Source organism: Piliocolobus tephrosceles, chromosome 2, assembly GCF_002776525.5.
Source record: "Piliocolobus tephrosceles isolate RC106 chromosome 2, ASM277652v3, whole genome shotgun sequence".
Taxonomy (NCBI): Eukaryota; Metazoa; Chordata; class Mammalia; order Primates; family Cercopithecidae; genus Piliocolobus; species Piliocolobus tephrosceles.
Window position 1 is genome coordinate 189023367 of NC_045435.1, and position 18948 is coordinate 189042314.

At 39.5% G+C, this 18948-nt stretch overlaps 1 protein-coding gene and 1 long non-coding RNA gene across 3 annotated transcripts in view; one reads left to right on the plus strand and one right to left on the minus strand.

The window, feature by feature from the left end:
• Positions 1–18948, minus strand: part of ATP13A5 (ATPase 13A5) — a 113086-nt gene that overhangs the window by 10047 nt on the left and 84091 nt on the right. Inside the window, exons 24-26 of the mRNA XM_023214755.2 lie at positions 16711–16807; positions 14348–14420; positions 4731–4905 (exon numbers count right to left, since the gene is read on the minus strand). Coding sequence (XP_023070523.1) covers positions 4731–4905; positions 14348–14420; positions 16711–16807 — 345 coding nt within the window. The remainder of the gene's footprint in view (positions 1–4730; positions 4906–14347; positions 14421–16710; positions 16808–18948) is intronic.
• Positions 6431–18948, plus strand: part of LOC111544297 — a 24859-nt gene continuing 12341 nt past the window's right edge. For both annotated transcript variants that reach the window (XR_002732101.1, XR_002732102.2), the window contains exon 1: positions 6431–6525. This is a non-coding gene — a long non-coding RNA (uncharacterized LOC111544297). The remainder of the gene's footprint in view (positions 6526–18948) is intronic.

The following is an 18948-nucleotide window of genomic DNA, read 5'->3' on the forward strand; positions in this document are numbered from 1 at the left end:
ATAGTTTAATCACTACCATGGGATTTTAGCTTTCAAACTATGTCAGCCATTAACTACCAAGACATATTCTGTTCACCCCTTGCAATGACAAAGCAGAAATAAAAGGAAGTCAAGATTGTTCTTTGTCCGGCACTCCATTTGGAACAAGTGATCTACCTTGAAAGGGCCTGAATGACAGTATTTTATGAATTCCTATCAATTCAAAGAGTAAATACACCATGTCAGTTAAGCTGTGTGTGTGTTGTTTTCTCTTTTGTGGACTAAGCAAGACTCCTAACTTGGGTTTTGAGTTTGAGTCTCCCACTCCAATTTACTTCCCTCGCATAGCTAAAAGATCTTCCTGGAAATCTGAACATGACAATCTGCTGCTTATAAGGGGTCTATGGCTCTATTTTGCTGATAAATTAAGCTCAAACTTCTCCAACTGGCCTATGAGATCTCTGCATCCTGGTCTCACTCTACCTTTTCCGTCTTACCTTTCGCCACTCCTCCCATGCTGTATACACCCCAAACATACAGGATTATTCCCTGTTCCCCACATATCAGTTTGCATACCTGTTGGGTTGGATGTGCTATTGCCTTTAACTGAGATATAACATCCATCCTTCAAACATCTCTGCATCTGAAATGCCTTTACTTTTGCTGGCAAGTGGAAGTAGTGCCCACAAGAGTAAAGGCATTTTAAAAAATGTTATCTCAGTTAAAGGCAATAGCACATGTAAATAAAGAATTGCAAAACAACTACTTTTGCAAGCTCGTTGTTTTGCAATTCTTTATTTACATAATTTTATTTTACGTCTTTGGGATGTGAATTCCTAGAATATAGGATTTTTTGTAGTTTTGTTTTTTGGTTTTAATCAAATTTACAATAGATTTTTGGCACCTAGCACAGTGAGGTCACATGATATTTACTCAAAAAAAAAATTTGCCCAAGATATAAGCTTTCCCAGTCCTTATTAATCTATTTCCAATGTTCTTTTTTTAAACAATTAAACCAATAAATTAGTTTCCACCAGCTTTCTTGCTCAGCTTGAAACTTTTAAACCACTATTACAACTGTTTATAAATAAGGATTCATTTTCTAACTGTGAACTCAAATGCAAGACTTAATACTTTTTATCCTGGGCTCCCTGTAGTCTAGAAGTGTGCTTTGCACATACAGGCACACTTTGCTTTATTGTATTTCACTTTATTGTGCTTCCCAGATACTGTGTTTTTTACAAATTGAATGTTTGTGGCAACCTTGCATCTAGCAAGTCTATTCGCACCATTTTTTAACAGTATGTGCTCGCTTTGTCTCTGTGTCACATTTTGGTAAATTCTTGCAATATTTTAAACTTTTTGAAATAATTACTACCTCTATTATTGTGATCTGTGATCAGTGATCTTTGCTGTTTCTATCGTAATTGTTTTGAGATGCCACGAACTGTGCCTTTATAAGAATGCAAATTTAATCAATAAATATTGTGTGTGTCTGACTGCTTCAGTGACTGTTTCCGCATCTCTCTTCCTTTCCTGGGGCCTCCCTATTCCTTGAGAGACAATAATATTGAAATCTGTTCAATTAATAATCCCACAGTGGCCTCTAAGTGTTCAAGTGGAAGGAAGAGTCACATGTCTCTCTCTTTAAATAAAAAACTAGAAATGGGGAAGCTTAGTCAGGAAGGCATGTCAAAATCCAAGACAGGCCAAAAGCTAGGCCTTTAGCACCAAACAGCCAAGCTGTGAATGCAAAGTAAGAGTTCTTCAAGAAAATTAAAAGTGTTATTCCAGTGAACACATGAATGATAGGGAAGTAAAATGGCCTTATTGCTGATATGAAGAAAATTTCAGTGGTCTGGATAGTGGATCAAACCAGCCATAACATTACTTTAAGCCAAAGTCTAATCCAGAGCAAGGCCCTAACTCCCTTCAATTCTTTGAAGGCTGAAAGAGGTGAGGAAGCTGCAGATGAAAAGTTTGAAACTAGCAAGAGGTTGGTTCCTAAGACTGAGAGAAAGAAGGTGTCTCTATATGTAAAAGTACAAGGTGAAACAGCAAATCTTGTAGCAGCTGCAGCAAGTGATCCAGAAGATTTAACTAAGACAATTAATGAAGGTGACTAAACAGCTCTCAGTGGAAATGAAACAGCCTCTTCTACTGGAAGATGTCTTCCAGGACTTTAATAACCAGAGATCAGTCGATAACTGGATTCAAGGCTCCAAGGGAGAGGCTCTCTTATTAGGGGCGAATGCAGCTGGTGACTTTCAGTTGAGGCCAATGCTTATTTGCTATTCTGAAAATCCTAGGGCCCTTAAGGATTATGCTAACTCTACTTTGCCTGTGCTCTAGAAATGAACAACAAAGCATGGATGACAGCACATCTGTCTACAGCATGGTTTACTGAATATTTCAAGCCCACTGTTCAGACCTACTGCTTAGAAAAAAAAGATTCCTTTCAAAATGTTACTGTTTATTGACAATGCACCCAGTCACCCTCCAAGAGCACTGATGGAGATGTATAAGAAAATTAACGTTTTCATGCCTGCTAATACACATCTATCCTGTAGTCCATGGATTAAAGAGGAATTTCAAATTTCAAGTCTTATTTTTTAAGAAATACACTTCGTAAGACTATAGCTGCCATAGAGAGTGATTCGTTTATTGGATCTGGGCAAAGAAAATTGAAAACCTTCTGGAAAGAATTCAACATTCTAGATGTCATTCATAACATTTATGGTTCATGGGAGAAGGTAAAAACATCAACATTAACCAATATTAACAGAAGTTGATTCAATCCTCATGAATGACTTTTTGGGGTTCAAGACTTCGGTGGAGGTTGTAACTGTGGGTATGGTGGAAATAGCAAGAGAACTAGAATTAGAAGTGGAGCCTGAGATGTGACTGAATTGCTGCAATCTCATGATAAAATGTGAATGGATGAAGAGTTGCTTCATATGGATGAGCAAAGAAAGAGGTTTCTTGAGATGGAATCTGCTCCTGGTGAACATGTTGTAAACATTGTTGAAATGAAAACAAAGGATTTAGAATATTATATAAGCTTACTGGACAAAGCATCAGCAGGGTTTGCAAGAACTGACTTCAATTTTGAAAGTACTGAAATGGGATAAAATGCTGTTAAACAGCCTCACTTGCTGCAGAGAAATATCTCATGAAAGGAAGAATCAATCAACGAGGCAAACTTTATTGTTGTCTTATTTTAAGAAATTGTCACAGCTACCCTAGCCTTCAACAATCACTACCTTGATCAGTCAGCGGCCACTCAGCTTGAGGTAAGGCTCTCCACCAGCAAAACGATGATGACTTGCTGAAGGCTCAGATGATCATTAGCATTTTTAGCAATAAATTATTTTGAAATTAGGGCACGTGCTTTTTTAGACATAATGCTATTGCACACCCGATACCCTACAGTATAGTGTAAACATAACTTTTATATGGACTGGGAAACCAGAACTTCATGTGACTGGCTTTATTGCAATATCCACTTTATTGTGGAAGTCTGGAACCAAACCCACAGTATCTCTGAGGTAGGCCTGTAGTAGATGTTCCATAATCACAAAGCATTTTTACAAAAAGAGGAACAGACAGACTACATGGCCTGCATTATAGAGTTTAATACCAAAGAGTATCTAGTCCAATATATTTACATTAAGGTAATAAAATTGAGGGCCAATATGGAACATCTAGTTAGTGATAAGAGTCAGGAATTCTTAGAATTCCTGATTTCCTATCCATCCTCCTTTGGCTACGACATATTGTCTTTTAGGTTCAGTCAAAACTTGAGTTCTCTGAGTATATGTACTCCAATTTTGGAAAAAATCTAGTTTTGAAATGGAATGAGATTCTATATCCCTATAGTTATACTTGAATTGCTGAATTTTTTTTTTTTAATCTGAATGACAACCTCATCATTTGCTGGTTTTCTATCTGTGTTTTACTGATTTCTGGTGCTCTGTGGAGTGAGGGGCAGTTTGCACATGTCCTATTTCAAAGAGAGCAGCTCTTTTCCTGCCTTTTCTTTTACCAGCAGAAAGGCTTTGTCAGCAAAATAAAACTTGAGCCATTGGCACTATAGCCTACCTCAAAAATATTAAAGCCCAGGGAAGTAAAGAGACTTGTCCTGAATATTGTGTTCCAATTCAATCAGAACAAGGATACCATCAACTCACACTTTAATGTTCATTTGGGAAAAAAAACAAAATAATGTAAACAAATCTCTCTCATATGTCTATATCAGGGGCCTGCAAACTACAGCCCACAGGCCAAATCTGATTCATCACCTGATTTTGTAGGTAACGTTTTATTAGAATACAGCCACACCCACTTGTTTACGTATTGTCTATGGCTGCTTTTGTGCTGCAACAGTGGAGTTGACTAGCTGCAACAGAGGCCATGTAGTGCACAAAGCCTACTTACTATCTGGCCCTCTACAAGAAATGTTTGCCAACCCCTGGTCTGTAAAATATACAAAGTACCAGGGAATTAATATATTCATTCAGCCAACCAGTTGTTAGAGCTATACATTAACAACCAATGTGACAGATCTCTTCCCACCCACTCCACCCCAGTAGTCCATGGATTGACTGTGTCCTGTCCCATCATTTGAGTTTTGCAGCGACACAATTTTATTAATTAAAAGTTTTAGGGTATATGTTCAAGTCAAGTTATTCAATGTCATGGGTTATTTATTAAATCACCTTTCAAAAGGAGCACTAAGAAAATGAACTTACCTATATTGGTAGACCTCACAATACCAAGGCTGCTGCTTCACATAGAGAAATGCACTGATCTGCACAATGCAGGAGAAACAGGAATTCAAAAATATTGACAGCAGTAAAGGGGGAGAAAGGAGCTGTCCTGCTGGTCTATATGGAGCCAGCTTTGGGTAGGCATGAGTTGAACTCACTGAAAGACAAATGCATTTTTTCCTATTACAATCTTATCATTGAGAATAAAAGGTTGAGATTGAGATGCATATTATCTTGAGTCTGGCATTGGGATTCAGATTAAGCAGACATGAACAGAAGATTTACACCTAGGTAAGCACATTGCCTGGTGGCACATCCAGTCTGTCTTCACCTTCAGAAATAAAAAATAGTGGGTTAGAAAGTCATATAATTATTATATTTACCATATCACATGGTGCAAATATTTTCTCCATAACCAGACTGACCAGAAATTGTGTGTAAAAGAGGGAATGGCCTTCCTTATGGGACAAGCAGTACTAATACTGTTTCAGTGATGACAGGAAAGTGGAGAGTTAGAATGAGGAGAATAAGGAGGAAGATAGCTAGATTCATCTGCATATGCTGGATAATTCAAAAAAAAAAACACTCACTCTATTATTCATTCAGCCAACTTTCTCTGAGCATGTCAGTGCGCCAGGCACTGTGATAGATGCCAGAGATGTGTTAAGTGTCTCTCTGGATACACAGGTGACTGGGGGACTGCTGCTGTATATTACATAAAGAAAAAGAACTCATTAAAAATACTGCTTCTGTGGGAGGCCGAGGTGGGCAGATCACGCAATCAGGAGATAGAGACCATCCTGGCTAACATAGTGAAACCCCATCTCTACTAAAAAAAATACAATAAATTAGCCAGGCATGGTGGCAGGCGCCTGTGGTCCCAGCTGCTTGGGAGGCTGAGGCAGGAGAATGGCGTGAACCCAGGAGGCGGAGCTTGCAGTGAGACGAGATCACGCCACTGCACTCCAGCCTGAGCGACAGAGCAAGACTCCATCTCAAATAAATAAATAAATAAATAAACAAACAAATAAATAAATAATATTGCTTCTAGATGAGAATGTTAAACTATATTGTATTTTTGATTTCAGGGTTGTTTTTTTTTTTTTTAATTTAAAGGGTTTGGAAATGGGCAGAAATTAAAAAGAACTATTTAAAAAAGACAACTACATCCTTCTTAGTAGCTACATATTTGAACATGCTGATGAAAATGAAATGTATTTGCTTCTCAAGGCAGAGCAGGAAGGAAGCATGAACAGGACAGGAATTTGAATTTAAAGATTGATATTGTAGTCATGTTTCAGTTCCTGTCTTCATAACTGTCACCTCTTCCCTTCTCACAGCTTAACACTGGTTTCTTTGATGTAAGGGAAGAAGTGGGGTGTGCATATTTAAGTTTGTTTTTATGCATGTACAGGTAGGGTAGGGGGAAATGGGTGTCCAATTTGGGATGATAAAACTCTATAGTAGGTCTCTGGTTTGTTCAATATGTGTTTTGGGGTAATCACCTAAACTCCCTGGTCCTTCATTTTCTCACATATAGAATGAGTGTGTTGGAAGGCCTAAATGGTACCCAAAGGCCCTTTCAACTCTTTTATTCTAAAACTCTATGACTAAGTCTTTACCTATACCAGATCAATGTTTTCCTGGCAGGGTGCTGGGCTAGAGTCTGTGGGGTATGCTGAGATGAGAAGTACATTCCACCTGCCTTCAAAGAGTTTGAAGTCCAGTGAAAGACACAGACAGATTGTGTAATAAAGAAGCTGGCTGGCTTTTCCTGGTATGTATCCTTTAAATCTTTGAAATGCCCTGAGGGATAGGAGTATTTTTCTTATGCATGGTGGGCCTTGGGAGTTTATGCTAACAAGATGACTCATGGTGGGAATGGGGAGCGTTTGTGTTAAGATGACTCAGGAAGGGTCCTGCCAATGTCCAAAAGACCATCTATGTGATTAGAGGGTGGGGCTTTGATCCACAAGATATCAACCTGATCTCCAGATAGGGGAGTGGGGTTGGAGACTGAGTTTGACTTAACAGCCAATGATTCAATCAATCATGTCTACATAATGAAACCTTAATAAAAACTCCAGACACCGAGGCTCAGGTGAGCTCCCCTGGTTGGTAGTACTCTGCATATTGTCACCCATCAATGTGCCAAGAGGGTGAGGCATCCTGATTTCATGGGGAAAGGACAGTGGAAGTGTTTCTCTTGTCTGAGATCCCTAATAGACCTAGCCCTAGGTGTCTCTTCCTTTGATTGGTTCTGATTTATGTCTTTTTGCTATAATAAAACTGTAATCATAAGTATAACACTTTCCTGAGTTCTGTAAACTGTAGCAAATTGTTGAACCTGAGGGAGTAATGGGAACTCCTAAGTTTGTCGCCAACTAATCAGAAGTTCAGGTAGTCTAGAGAGCCCCACACTTGAGGCTGGTGTCTGAAGTGTGGGCATTCTTGTGGAGGCTGTACCCTTAATCTCTATAAAGTTTGCCCTAATTCTGGGTGGTTGGTATCAGAAGCCATTGCTTGGGTCCACGAAGAAGGGGCCCACAGTGTGGTCTGTGATCAGTGCTGAGGAGAAGTGCAAGGAAATTGTGCCTCTAGGTCACAGAAGGCAGAAGCTTTACTGCTTGGAGTTCTCTCTGTATTCCAGTATCCAAAGCAGAATGTAGCTATAAATTCATAAAGAGGCCGCAGGTAGTGGAGAGAGGTAAAATTGCATCTCTGTGCATCTGGCTTCTACCTCTTTGGTCTTCTCTCTCATCTCCTTGTAGTTTCTTGCCTTTCTTTTACACAGTAACTGTGGTAGACTGAATTGCTGGCTTCATAGTCATGGGGTGTACTTTGTCGCCCCTTAATTTTGGGCTTCCCTGTGTGACTTTCTCTGGCCAAAGAGATGTTAACGTAGACTTCAATCATGCTTGCACAGCTGGGCTTGCTCTATGACTCTGCTTTCTGTGACTCACAATGAGATAATACCAAATCTGTCCATTCAATCTGGCCTCAGAATGAAAAATATGGAGTAGACCTGAATCAAATCCAAAAGCATTAACCAAGATCAACTGATCTACATATTAGAGTGGACTGGCTCAGCTGTGCTCACCTAGATCAGCTAAATGGCAATCAACTTAGAGACCCACGAATGGGGAAAAATAACTGCCTGATGGTATAAACGCTGAGTTTTGGCGGTGGGTTGTTACACAGCATTATTGAGGCAATACCTAATGCCTACAGGGTTCTTACACAGAATATTCCGACTTTCTCCATGTTAGAGACTCTCACTACTTCTCACAGAGAATCTGTATACCTGATTATAAATAAAAATAATTGTGTGGCTACCATTGTGGGACACCTATTAGGTTTCAGAGGCTGTACTAAGTGTTTATAAACATGACTTTTATTTCCTTAAAAGCAAAATAGGTAAATTTTCCAGGTGAAGAAACTGAGGCTCAAAAAATTAGTTTCCTTTGCTTAAAAACCCACAGTTAGTGAGTGACAGCATGGCACTGGAAACCCGAGTATTTATGATTGCGGAGCCCTATGTTCTCTCCTCTACAGCATATTGCAGTATGATGCATCTCAAAAATTAAAAGAACAAAATGAGGAGCCCTGCAATATAAGCTTGGATGGTAGTACTGTTTATGAGGATCCCCCCAAAAAACTTTTCTGCATTATCTGGGTTTCCTTAAAATGATGATGATATATGCTATCAGATTGTATTCCTTAAAAAGATGATGATATATGCTATCAGATTCAAAATTAATCATTCTCCCTTCTGAGTTCCCACAACACATGACTCACATCGCTGCTATAGTGCAGGGTGTCTTGCATTAAATCTAGTTGTTTACATCTGCACTCAGCAGACTGTGAGCTCCCTGAAGGAAGAAATCCTGTCTCATTCCACATTCTGTTTCTTACTCAACCCAGCACCGGATCTATTGCATGGGAAGGCTTCACAGTTTCAAATTCTGTTCTTATAGTTTTTAAATATTCGGCATCATTTGGATATCTCGTAGTTGTGTTTCTCCTAAGTAGTTGGCTTACTTTTTATTCCAAACACTGAAAATCATATAAGACAAATTTCAGGAGGTTCATGAACCCACCTAAACTACATGAAAAATTTAAGTGTGTATCGGGAGATTTCTAAGATGAAATGATTTGTATTTTCCATCAGATTATTTAAGTGGACCAAGACCCAGAAAAGGTTAGGAGTCATTGAAACACAGATGGGGTATAGAGATGCACTTATATAATGGGTGAGTCCCTCCATACCTCCTTCTCTGGATACTGCCTTCTCCAAGGGCCTGGAATGGCTGGCCTAAATGGATCTGAATTTCATGATCCCACCTTCATTCAGAAAAATGAGGGGCCTAGCGGTGGGCATCTAATTCAAGTCAGGTCGATAAATTTTCTCTCCAAAATATTTGCAAATGGGACAATGAGAGGCTAGGCTCATTTGCTATAAGAAGACAAACATCAAGGCTGCAAAGCCCCAGTCCTAGTGCCATTTTATGAGGTCAGCTGTAAGGTGAATAAATGGAAGAGAGATGGAAACAGTAAGAATGGAAAGAAGAAGAGACACAAGGTGACCACCTGGAAATAAAGAAAGTGACCTCCATTTTTACCCTTTAGTGTTCTAGTCCTCCTCAGAACCAGGTGCTTCCGAGTTCCTGTCCTTAGGTTTTTTGAGAATTATGTTCTTAAACAAACCCTCCCTCTATTTTCTTGATCTAGTTTGAGTTCTTGTTGACAAGGACAGAGATGTGGCAAAACAAGCTCCCTTAAAAATGCCGCTACACAAAATAGAGTCAAATTGGACTTCCAGACATGCATTGCCTGATCATCATCCCTCCTCACTTCATCTTATTTTTCTTCTAGATTTTCTGTGTAATGCATTATATTTTGTCCCCACACATTGCCTTAAAACCTTGTGGGAACAAGGCAGGGTGTGGATAGATAAGTAAGTAAATAAATTAAATATGTGATGGTATTGTCTCTTCCCAGAACCAATTCAGAGTTAAGGCCAAAAGCCTTAATCTGGAAACTTGGAAATGTAAGAAGCCTTAAAGAGAATACAGATGCTCTTTGATTTACAATGGGGCTACTTTATGATAAGCCCATTGTAAACTGAAAACATTTTTAAGTTGAAAATACATCTATACTGTACACCTAACCTACCGAATACCATAGTTTAGCCTAGCCTAGCTCAAACATGCTCACAACACTTAATTAGGCTACAGTTGAGCAAAATCATCTGGCAACACAGTACAATGTAGAGTATCTGTTGTTTAACCTCGTGATTGCTGGGCTGGCTGGGAGCGGCAGCTTGCTGCCACTGCCCAGTATCGTAAGAGAGTAGCATTCTTCTGAATGTGCATCACTTTGGCACCATTGTAAAGTCAAAAACCATAAGTCAAGCCATCGTAAATCGGGGACATCTGTAATTTTACATTGATCATCAATTGTTGATGACTCCTAAGGGCTGCAGATAAATGTCCACAGTTCTCAGACCAGCAGTCAAGATTCTCTGGGATTTGACCCAATTCACTTTTTCAATTTTTCAACAAAAGATGTCACATACACTGCAGTGTGGTCACATTAAAAACTCATACCCCATATTTATCAGCTTTCTGTTGCTCATACTGCTTCCTTCTACTTGAAATGCTCTTCTTTTAGCAAAAGATATTTGGAATTTATCCATCCTTCCTATTTTGATGTGAATGCTACTTCTTTCATGCATCAGTGCCTAGTATCTTTCTCCTTTCTCCACTGCTATCTCCTCCTTAACCCCAGATTATCAGAAAACATCTCTTCTTTCTCTGAACTCCCAAAGCATCTGCTGTTTTCTGCTACTCACTACTTTTAACTTGCTTCTTATTTGTTCATGTATGTGAATCCCCCACTAAACTCTGAACTTGAACAATCAGTCTTCTCATGCCCCAGGAACCTATGTGGCTAATACACAGTGAGAGATGAACACTTGTATAAGGGAATGTTGAATGGTGCTTCTCTTGTCTAGAGAATTGTGCTGAGCCTTATATTTGAGGACAGTGAATGGCAAGTGCCTATTTATAGTGAAGAGAGATTGTCGCCGTATCTTCATAGTACCTAGCAAAAGAGATCCATATTGATTATTTAACTATAAGCATGCCTGTCCCTGCCTAATTTGCTGCATGCTGTCTGTATAAGAGGAAAACTCATGGAGATTATCAAGCAATTCTTTAAAGGCAATTGTTAGGAGCAATGTAACTGTGGCTTTCTTCTCAGCATCACCACAACCCCATGAGGGGAAGTCATAAGAGCCACTGTTAGAGAGACTGGAAGTGGTTTTAAGAGAGGATATTGGCCTTGCTCACTCCCCTTCATGGTAATAGCAGAGGGAAAGGGCAGGCAGCAGTGAGAGCAAGCTACTTACTTACTGTCTGGTAGGTGAAGTAGAAGCCATGGAAATTAGCCAGGCTACAGCTAGCTATCCTGGAAGGAGTTTATCCATGTGGCAGCCTGCTGGGATTGGAGGGCCCAGCAGTAGAAAAGGGCTTCAGGTATGTACCACTAGGAGGCAGCTGCAGAAAGGACTCCTGAGAAGTCAGAGGGAGAGAGCACCACTATGTCAGGGCGTGGTCTAGTCCACACCTATCCACAGGGAAGCTCTGATGATTTCACCAATGAACCCCGTGCCTATTGCCTAAATGTAGGTGCCTGCCATATTTGAGGGCATTTGACAGGAGAGCACTACATACTCCTACTTAAGTAAAAAGTCCTTTGCCTAGATTTTTTTCTAGGGTTTTTATAGTCTTGGGTTTTACATTTAAGTCTTTAATCCAACTTGAGTTAATTTCTGTGTAAGGTGTAAGGAAGGGGTCCAGTTTCAATTTTCTGCATATAGCTAGCTAGTTCTCCCAGCACCACTTATTAAATGGGGAATCCTTTCCCCATTGTTTGTTTTTGTCAGGTTTGTCAAAGATCAGATGGTTGTACATGTGCAGTCTTATTTCTGAGTTCTCTATTCTGTTCCATCGGTCTCTGTGTCTGTTTTTGTGTCAGTACCATGCTGTTTTGGTTATTCTTGCTTTGTAGTATGGTTTGAAGTTAGGTAGCACGATGCCTCCAGCTTTGTTATTTTTGTTTAGGATTGTCTTGGCTATTTGTGCTCTTTTTTTTTGTTCCATATGAATTTTAAAATAGTTTCTTCTAATTCTGTGAAGAATATTAATGGTAGTTTTATGGGAATAGTATTGAATCTATAAATTACTTTGGGCAGTATGGCCATTTTCATGATATTGATTCTTTCTATCCATGAGCATGGAGTGTTTTTCCATTTGTTCCTCAGCAAACTAATGCAAGAACAGAAAACCAAGCACTGCATATTCTCACTTATAAGTGGAGCTGAACAGTGGGAACACATAGACACATGGTAGGGAACAAAACACACTGGGGTCTGTTGGGAAGGGAAAGGAGGAAGGAGAGCATCAGGAAGAATAGCTAATGGATGCTGGGCTTAATATCTAGGTGATGGGTTGATCTGTGCAGCATACCACCATGGCACATGTTTACCTATGTAACAAACCTGCACATCCTGCACATGTACCCTGGAACTTAAAATTTGCAGCAGAAAAAAAAAAGGAACATAAAAAGAAGTCCTTTGCTCTTGTTGCTCTTCTTCCCCAGAAACAGGGGTGAAGAGTAGGTGACTCAAAGGAAGTAAAGAAGAGACCATGACCTTCTTGTCTACTGCTTGCCCCAAGCCCATAGTTCAGGCTTGATGTAAAGGAAGAAAAGCTTTGAATTCGATGAAAATGTGAAATAATAATTATAATACTTAGACTTTTCATGTCTAAGGATAAGATATCTTAATACCTAGACTTGACCAGGAAATGATCAGCCTGTGGGATGAGTAAGCTTGCCGAGATGGGAAAACAATAGGATGTTTGCAGGTAGAGGGTAAAAAACAAACTAACATAGCTGGTTTCTGCCTCTACTCTCTTCTTCACTAGTCTCCCTGAGCTTAACTCATTTACTAGCCACAGTTTGTTGAGTAATAATTAAAGCGCCGTCATTCTGATAGAATGTTATGCTTCTGGTCTATCATCACCCTTCTGAGGTTTTTTTTCTCCTCGTGGTAATCATGGTCCCACTGTGAGTCATCCCAGCACTCCCATAGAGCCCACTCTGAGAGGCCAGACTGAGTTTCCCAGGACTACCAATTGGCATGAGTCTCAACAGGCTATTGCTGTGGGAAAGAGTTAAGCGGCCCCACCACCACATAACTAATATCATGGAATTAAGTGTGCAAAAGCTCCAAATAACTTGCTCAGTGTCATATCGCAAGTCTGAGGCAAGACTAGAACTAGGAAGACCATCCATGCTTTTGGATTTCTAATGACACTGGTCTATGTGTACACATTCTAATGCTCTTCAAGTGCTCAGAAAGCTAGTCAGTCTTCTCAAAAGAGGAAAAGGAGGAGATATGATTCACATTGTAATGAGTGCTCAGTGTGTCCTGTGCTGTGATGCACACTCTACCAGCATCATTGTATCTGATCCTCACAATTCTATGAGGACAGTTAGCCAGAGGTCACGGAAACAGGCCACAATAGCCATGGCCTTCACCTCCATGCTGCTGCCTGAAAGCTTGGTTCTTGAAACTTCTTGGTGTTTTTTTCTCTTTTTAGCATCATTCACAAATAAATCATGCAAATTGCTTAAAATACCCAACACTGTAGAAGCAATTTCATTGATGCAAAATTATTCAGTCATATGAATATTAATAACATCTAGAAAAATATTTTAATGAACTATGAATAGACATTTCAACCCTAAGAATCAAAATTGATATTTTAGTGCTTATATCTCTGATACTGATAAATTTGGTCACTGGGTTGATACATAAAACATATCAGTTTTATGTATTAAGATGCTACATGAAATTCTCAAGGTTATTAATATCCTGCATTGCCTGATGTTTTATCTGTTATTTTTCATAACATGCCTATTGTTGAGGAAGGAAAAAGAGATGACAATGCCATTCTTTTTCCTTGCTCTCTGGTGAGGCAGTCACCTTTCTCACTTATTAAGAGTTAGCATCAAGCCCTGAGTTCCTTGACAGGAAATACTTTATCAGTGTCATCTCAAAGGAAGGAAATGAGCAATAGCTGCTGTTGGAAGCCACACCTTGCTTTTGGAGAATTCTACTAAAATAAAATGTTAGCATTTGTTCTCACACATCAAAGACCTAGCAAAAATCTGGTTTCACGTCAATGTGAAGCATAGCTGAAGAATGGAAAGTGACCTTTGGGTTTTAAAAAATTCCCTCTCTAGATTTTGTATTCATTTTTCTATGTACAAGACATAAAACGACAAAGAACTTGGACTACACTGGCAATTTTTTGTGACTAAGACCTATTTGTTATCAGAATGTTTTAATGCCAAGTCTCAGGATTTCAACTCTCAACTTACTCCCAATATCACTTTTAAAAAATTCGTAAATAATGAGGTTTTAGAAATAAGGATGCCTCTTTCTCAAAAGTTCCTTTTTGTCTGACTATTTCTAGAATTTCATAGATAAATAAAAACAATACAGTTTTCTTTGCTAAAGAGCTTACTTGTTAAACAGACCATCAAAGTAATGGCTACATCTTGCACGAGGTACTGGTAATTTCCAAAGAGTTGTAGCTGCTGAAAAAGAAACAAAAGCAAATATAAATATGGCATGTGCCATCATAGCCTTTTTATTATTCCCTACACTCTTTTTAAGTCGATAGGAGGCAGCTGTTACTTTTTTCCCCTCTTCAGGAAGAAAATGACTTACCTAAAATTATTAGCATCTCATTGTACAGAATGAGGCCAGGCGACTGTTTTCCCTGCATTTAACCTACTTCATATTAGCAACAGAAGTCAATTATTTGAGAACCACCCTCCTATTGGGTGCACTAATTACCTGACAGCTCACTTTGGGAGGCCGAGACGGGCGGATCATGAGGTCAGGAGATCGAGACCATCCCGGCGAACACGGTGAAACCCCGTCTCTACTAAAAAATACAAAAAACTAGCCGGGCGAGGTGGCAGGCGCCTGTAGTCCCAGCTACTCGGGAGGCTGAGGCAGGAGAATGGCATAAACCCGGGAGGTGGAGCTTGCAGTGAGCTGAGATCCAGCCACTGCACTCCACCCTGGGCTACAGAGTGAGACTCCGTCTCAAAAAAACAACCAAAAATTACCTGACAGCTGCAGTCTCAGCCTAGGCAGTTGAATTCTCAACATAAGATATTAAAGCCTGAATGTTCCCTTAGAAATGTTATACTTAAAATTTGAAGTGAAGGCGCAATTCATTCAATAGACGTTGCTCTCCATCTTCACCCTTGGTATGAGTTTACAGTATAGGTCTCTTGGAGTCCACTCACTTTTACAAACTGAACAAAGGCTCCTACCCCAAGTAAGCCCACTGCAGAACTCAATCTGGTACATCCGCCTTTTTAAGGTTTGTGTAGACAGAACTTCTTTCAAGTTCACATTATAGAGTTGAATGAAGTATTTAGATATGAAAGTCAAATCATTACTCTCTAGGAAGTTGCCTTGCAGTATGTCTTGCAGCCAGGTCTGTTTATCTGTTTCATATCTGTTGACTAAGCAGTAAAGTATAAACTGATTCTGAGCACATTATAGACCAGATTTATGCACATGGAAAGTATTGCTGGCTTCTCAGAGAGTGAATCCAAGTCCCAGAAGGTACCAGGTTAAGGTTCTTCTGCGACACTCTTATTTAGGTCTAGACCACTAGAATGAATGGCTGCAGAGTGGACTGTGGTTTCTACCTCCATCCATGGAGGCTTTGGGAATGAATTTCTGCTTTCACATGTTTGAAAGGCTGCCATTGGTTCCTCAGTGTCCCTGTCAACCTCCAATTTTTCCTGTGTCTTCTTTACTTTTCTTTCTCATATCCTTTCCTCTTCTTTTCACCTGAGAGTGGTAAAATTATGTATTCAGAATGAGATGGAGCAGAAGAAATTTCCAACCACATCTTTAGTTTTGCTTCTAGGAGAAGCTTTCATGGAACTATGGAGGGCTCTGAAAAATCAGCTACCCAGAAGCAGGTTTTGGCCAAAGGCAAGACCTAATTTGTTTTTTGGATGGAGGAAGAACTTGAATCCAGGTTTTCTGACTCCCAGTCCAGTTCTTGTTTCTTCCCACCAGGCTGCCTTTGAGCCCTGTGTGTGTGATCCTTGCAAGCAATAGTCCACTGGATGGTAGAATCTTGTGGTCCTCTTATTCACTTCTCAAACCTCCCAGGAAAGCAACAGAATAATCCCTCCTGAAGTGTTCCTTGAGCCTGTTGGATCATTTTACTGTAGTACAAGCTATGATTGGACTAATGAAGATTATTTTTAGCCTATACATAGTTCTTCCGTACAGCGAATTAATTTTTAAATGGCTATTATCAGCATTTAATTTTGAGTCTTTTTTAGTTTCAAAGAATTTCTGATTCTTTACTAATGATATCCCTGACTGTATAAATTCTAAGTACCTTCAGGAATAAGGGTCCATTGTGAAAGGTCTTTAGCATTCTAGTCCTTCAAAAGCAAATTCAACAACTTCTCTTCCTTTTTATCTCTTCTTAGCCTTTTGTTGAAAATATTCCACAATTGGAGACTCATCCATTTCCTGCTGAATTATATTTAGGCTGCTCTGAAGCTCTCTTCATACTCCAAAAGAAGAAACAGGGGTTTGGAGAGGTCGAGAGTCTCAGATTATCAAGAGAAAAACAAAATGCTAGAAAACTCATCTATATCTACTTATTTCTAGTTCCACATTTGATGCACAGTTATACCAGGTTCCTGAGTTTGCAGACACCTATTTTGAGAAGTGTCATTTATTTATAAAACATTAAATCTTGTGTAGGAGCTATACCCTGAATAATAAATTAGGGACATAAATGCAATTAGAACTGAGACAAAATGATTCGGTTCATACCCAATAGAGCAATAATGCACTGATAAATTGGATTATGCCGTACATGGTCAAGTATTTAAATACTCCAAAGGAGGAAACCAGAGCAGCTCGGCCTTCCCTGTTTAAATAAAAATAAAAATTGGTTATATATGACAGATGTCTCCCAACTTCTTTTATATTTAAAAGGAGTTATATTTTTAGTAGCCTGTTGACATACATTCACTTAATCATGAATTCATCCTCTCATTTATTTAACCACTCATTCATTCATTCTCTCCTTCAATCATTACCTTACTCATCGGTTCATTTACTTTTTATTTAGGGCTTATGAAGTACCAGCATTATGCTAACAGTCATAGAGGATATAAAATGAATCAGGCACACTCCTCGTTTTCAACAAGATTTCAGTGAAGTGAGAAGATTACTATGTGTATTACAAACACAATACAACATTATGATAAGGTGCAAAATGTCAAGCATTGACTTGCTTGTGAGTCATTACATCTTAACAATACATGCTTCCTGGGAATTGCACTGTGTGTGCTTTAGAGATCCTTGCAGACACAAAGCTAAAGGATAGGTGCTTTGACATTTTAGGAAGTGTGAATGTGACTCTAATATTTGAGATGAAATGGGTAACGTTGGCTTTGATATTACAGGAAGACCCCAGGGTAATAATCTGAGTGGGCCATAAAGATCAAGAGATCAAGACAACAGTAAAAAAATGCAGCTTAAAAAGTAGATATTTCTCCTTTAAAAAAATTCAGTCTTAGCTGTTAATGCAGTACCAGGTTTTCTGAATGGTGGATTATGAAAGGTTAAAAGGAAACAAGGTGAGGTAGCAGCACGTGATGCCAGAGTGGGACCTCAGCAAACCAGCTCTCCTTCAAGCCTCCTCTGGTCAGGGCAGAAGCAATCCACATGGGATGTGACCCACATCCACTTCATTTCTAGTCCCCAGTAACGTGGACACCTGCTCTGCTCAAAGATGTGGTCAACGGAACAGGGACATGAAAAGAAGAACCTAAAAGCCAAACTACTAACCACTTTGTCTCAGGCAAAAGAGAAGGCAAGGGTGGGAGAGAGGCCAGGATATTTTGGGAAGATATTTTCTACCAAGCTGTGAGGTGCTGTCGTTTGTTTTCAACACCGAGGATGGAGCAGAAGATAAGCTGAGAAGGGGCAAGCATGTGAAGTATGGATAGTTTTCTCAAGTCTGATATAAACATTGTGATTTCATTGTTTTTTTTCCTGCAATCGTGCATAGTTCCAGGAAAATTAAGACACTCAGATTCAAAGGAAAATACAAGATACCATTCTAAGTAAAGGATAAATGAGCCTCCAAAATTACTGCTATTCCTAATGACTGTGAATTGTAAGTAGCTCATGCACTTATCTGTGCATTCTACAAACGTTCACTGAATGCTCTGATGTACGTACCCAGCATGGTGCTAGGCATAATGCTTGATACAAAAATGACTAAGACACAGTCTTTGCCCTAAAGGACTTGAACTATAGCAACAAGTAAATCATGTTTCAAAAGACAAAGATGAAAATCTGTGGATTTGAACCTATGCATCTAAAACTGTATCTCATTGCCTCTCTGCAGTGCTTTCTCAGGAATAAGTATGCATCAAGGATAGAAAAAGTAAAACGAGCCTAACAGAGCTAAACCATATCTAATTTTTATGAATCTATGACATATAAAAGCAAGGAGTTTCTACCCTGGAGTCTTACTGTGCCATCTGCCACTGGAGAAATTTTACATCCTGACTTGTTTTCCGTAACAGTATACTGCACTCATAAATGCACTGGGCCACATGCATGAGGAGAAGCATCTGAAGTTCAAATGCCACTGCATGTTGAATGGATCAAGTAGGCACTTTGCACTACTATCCAGGAGCTCGAACTCTCTGCAAGGCCTCCACATCTGGTTCTCTAGCTTAACCACTGCAATTCCCATCGAGAAGTCTTCTAGCCCAGTTGCGCCAACTGGCCCCTGCATTCTCCAGTTACAACACTATGTCTAAACATGGCTGCTGCATTTTCCCCACCTGGAATTCCTTCCCACCTCCTTTCTGTTTGCATAAGTCTTACCCATTTTTCAAGTTGCAACTCCCCTACTGAAACCTTCCCTCCTGGCTTGAGTTCTCACACTCAACTGCCAGAACACTTGCTGTACTGTTTGGACATTAATTGATTTCAAGAAAATTTATTGAGCACCTCCCATGCATCAGACATTGTATATATATATATATA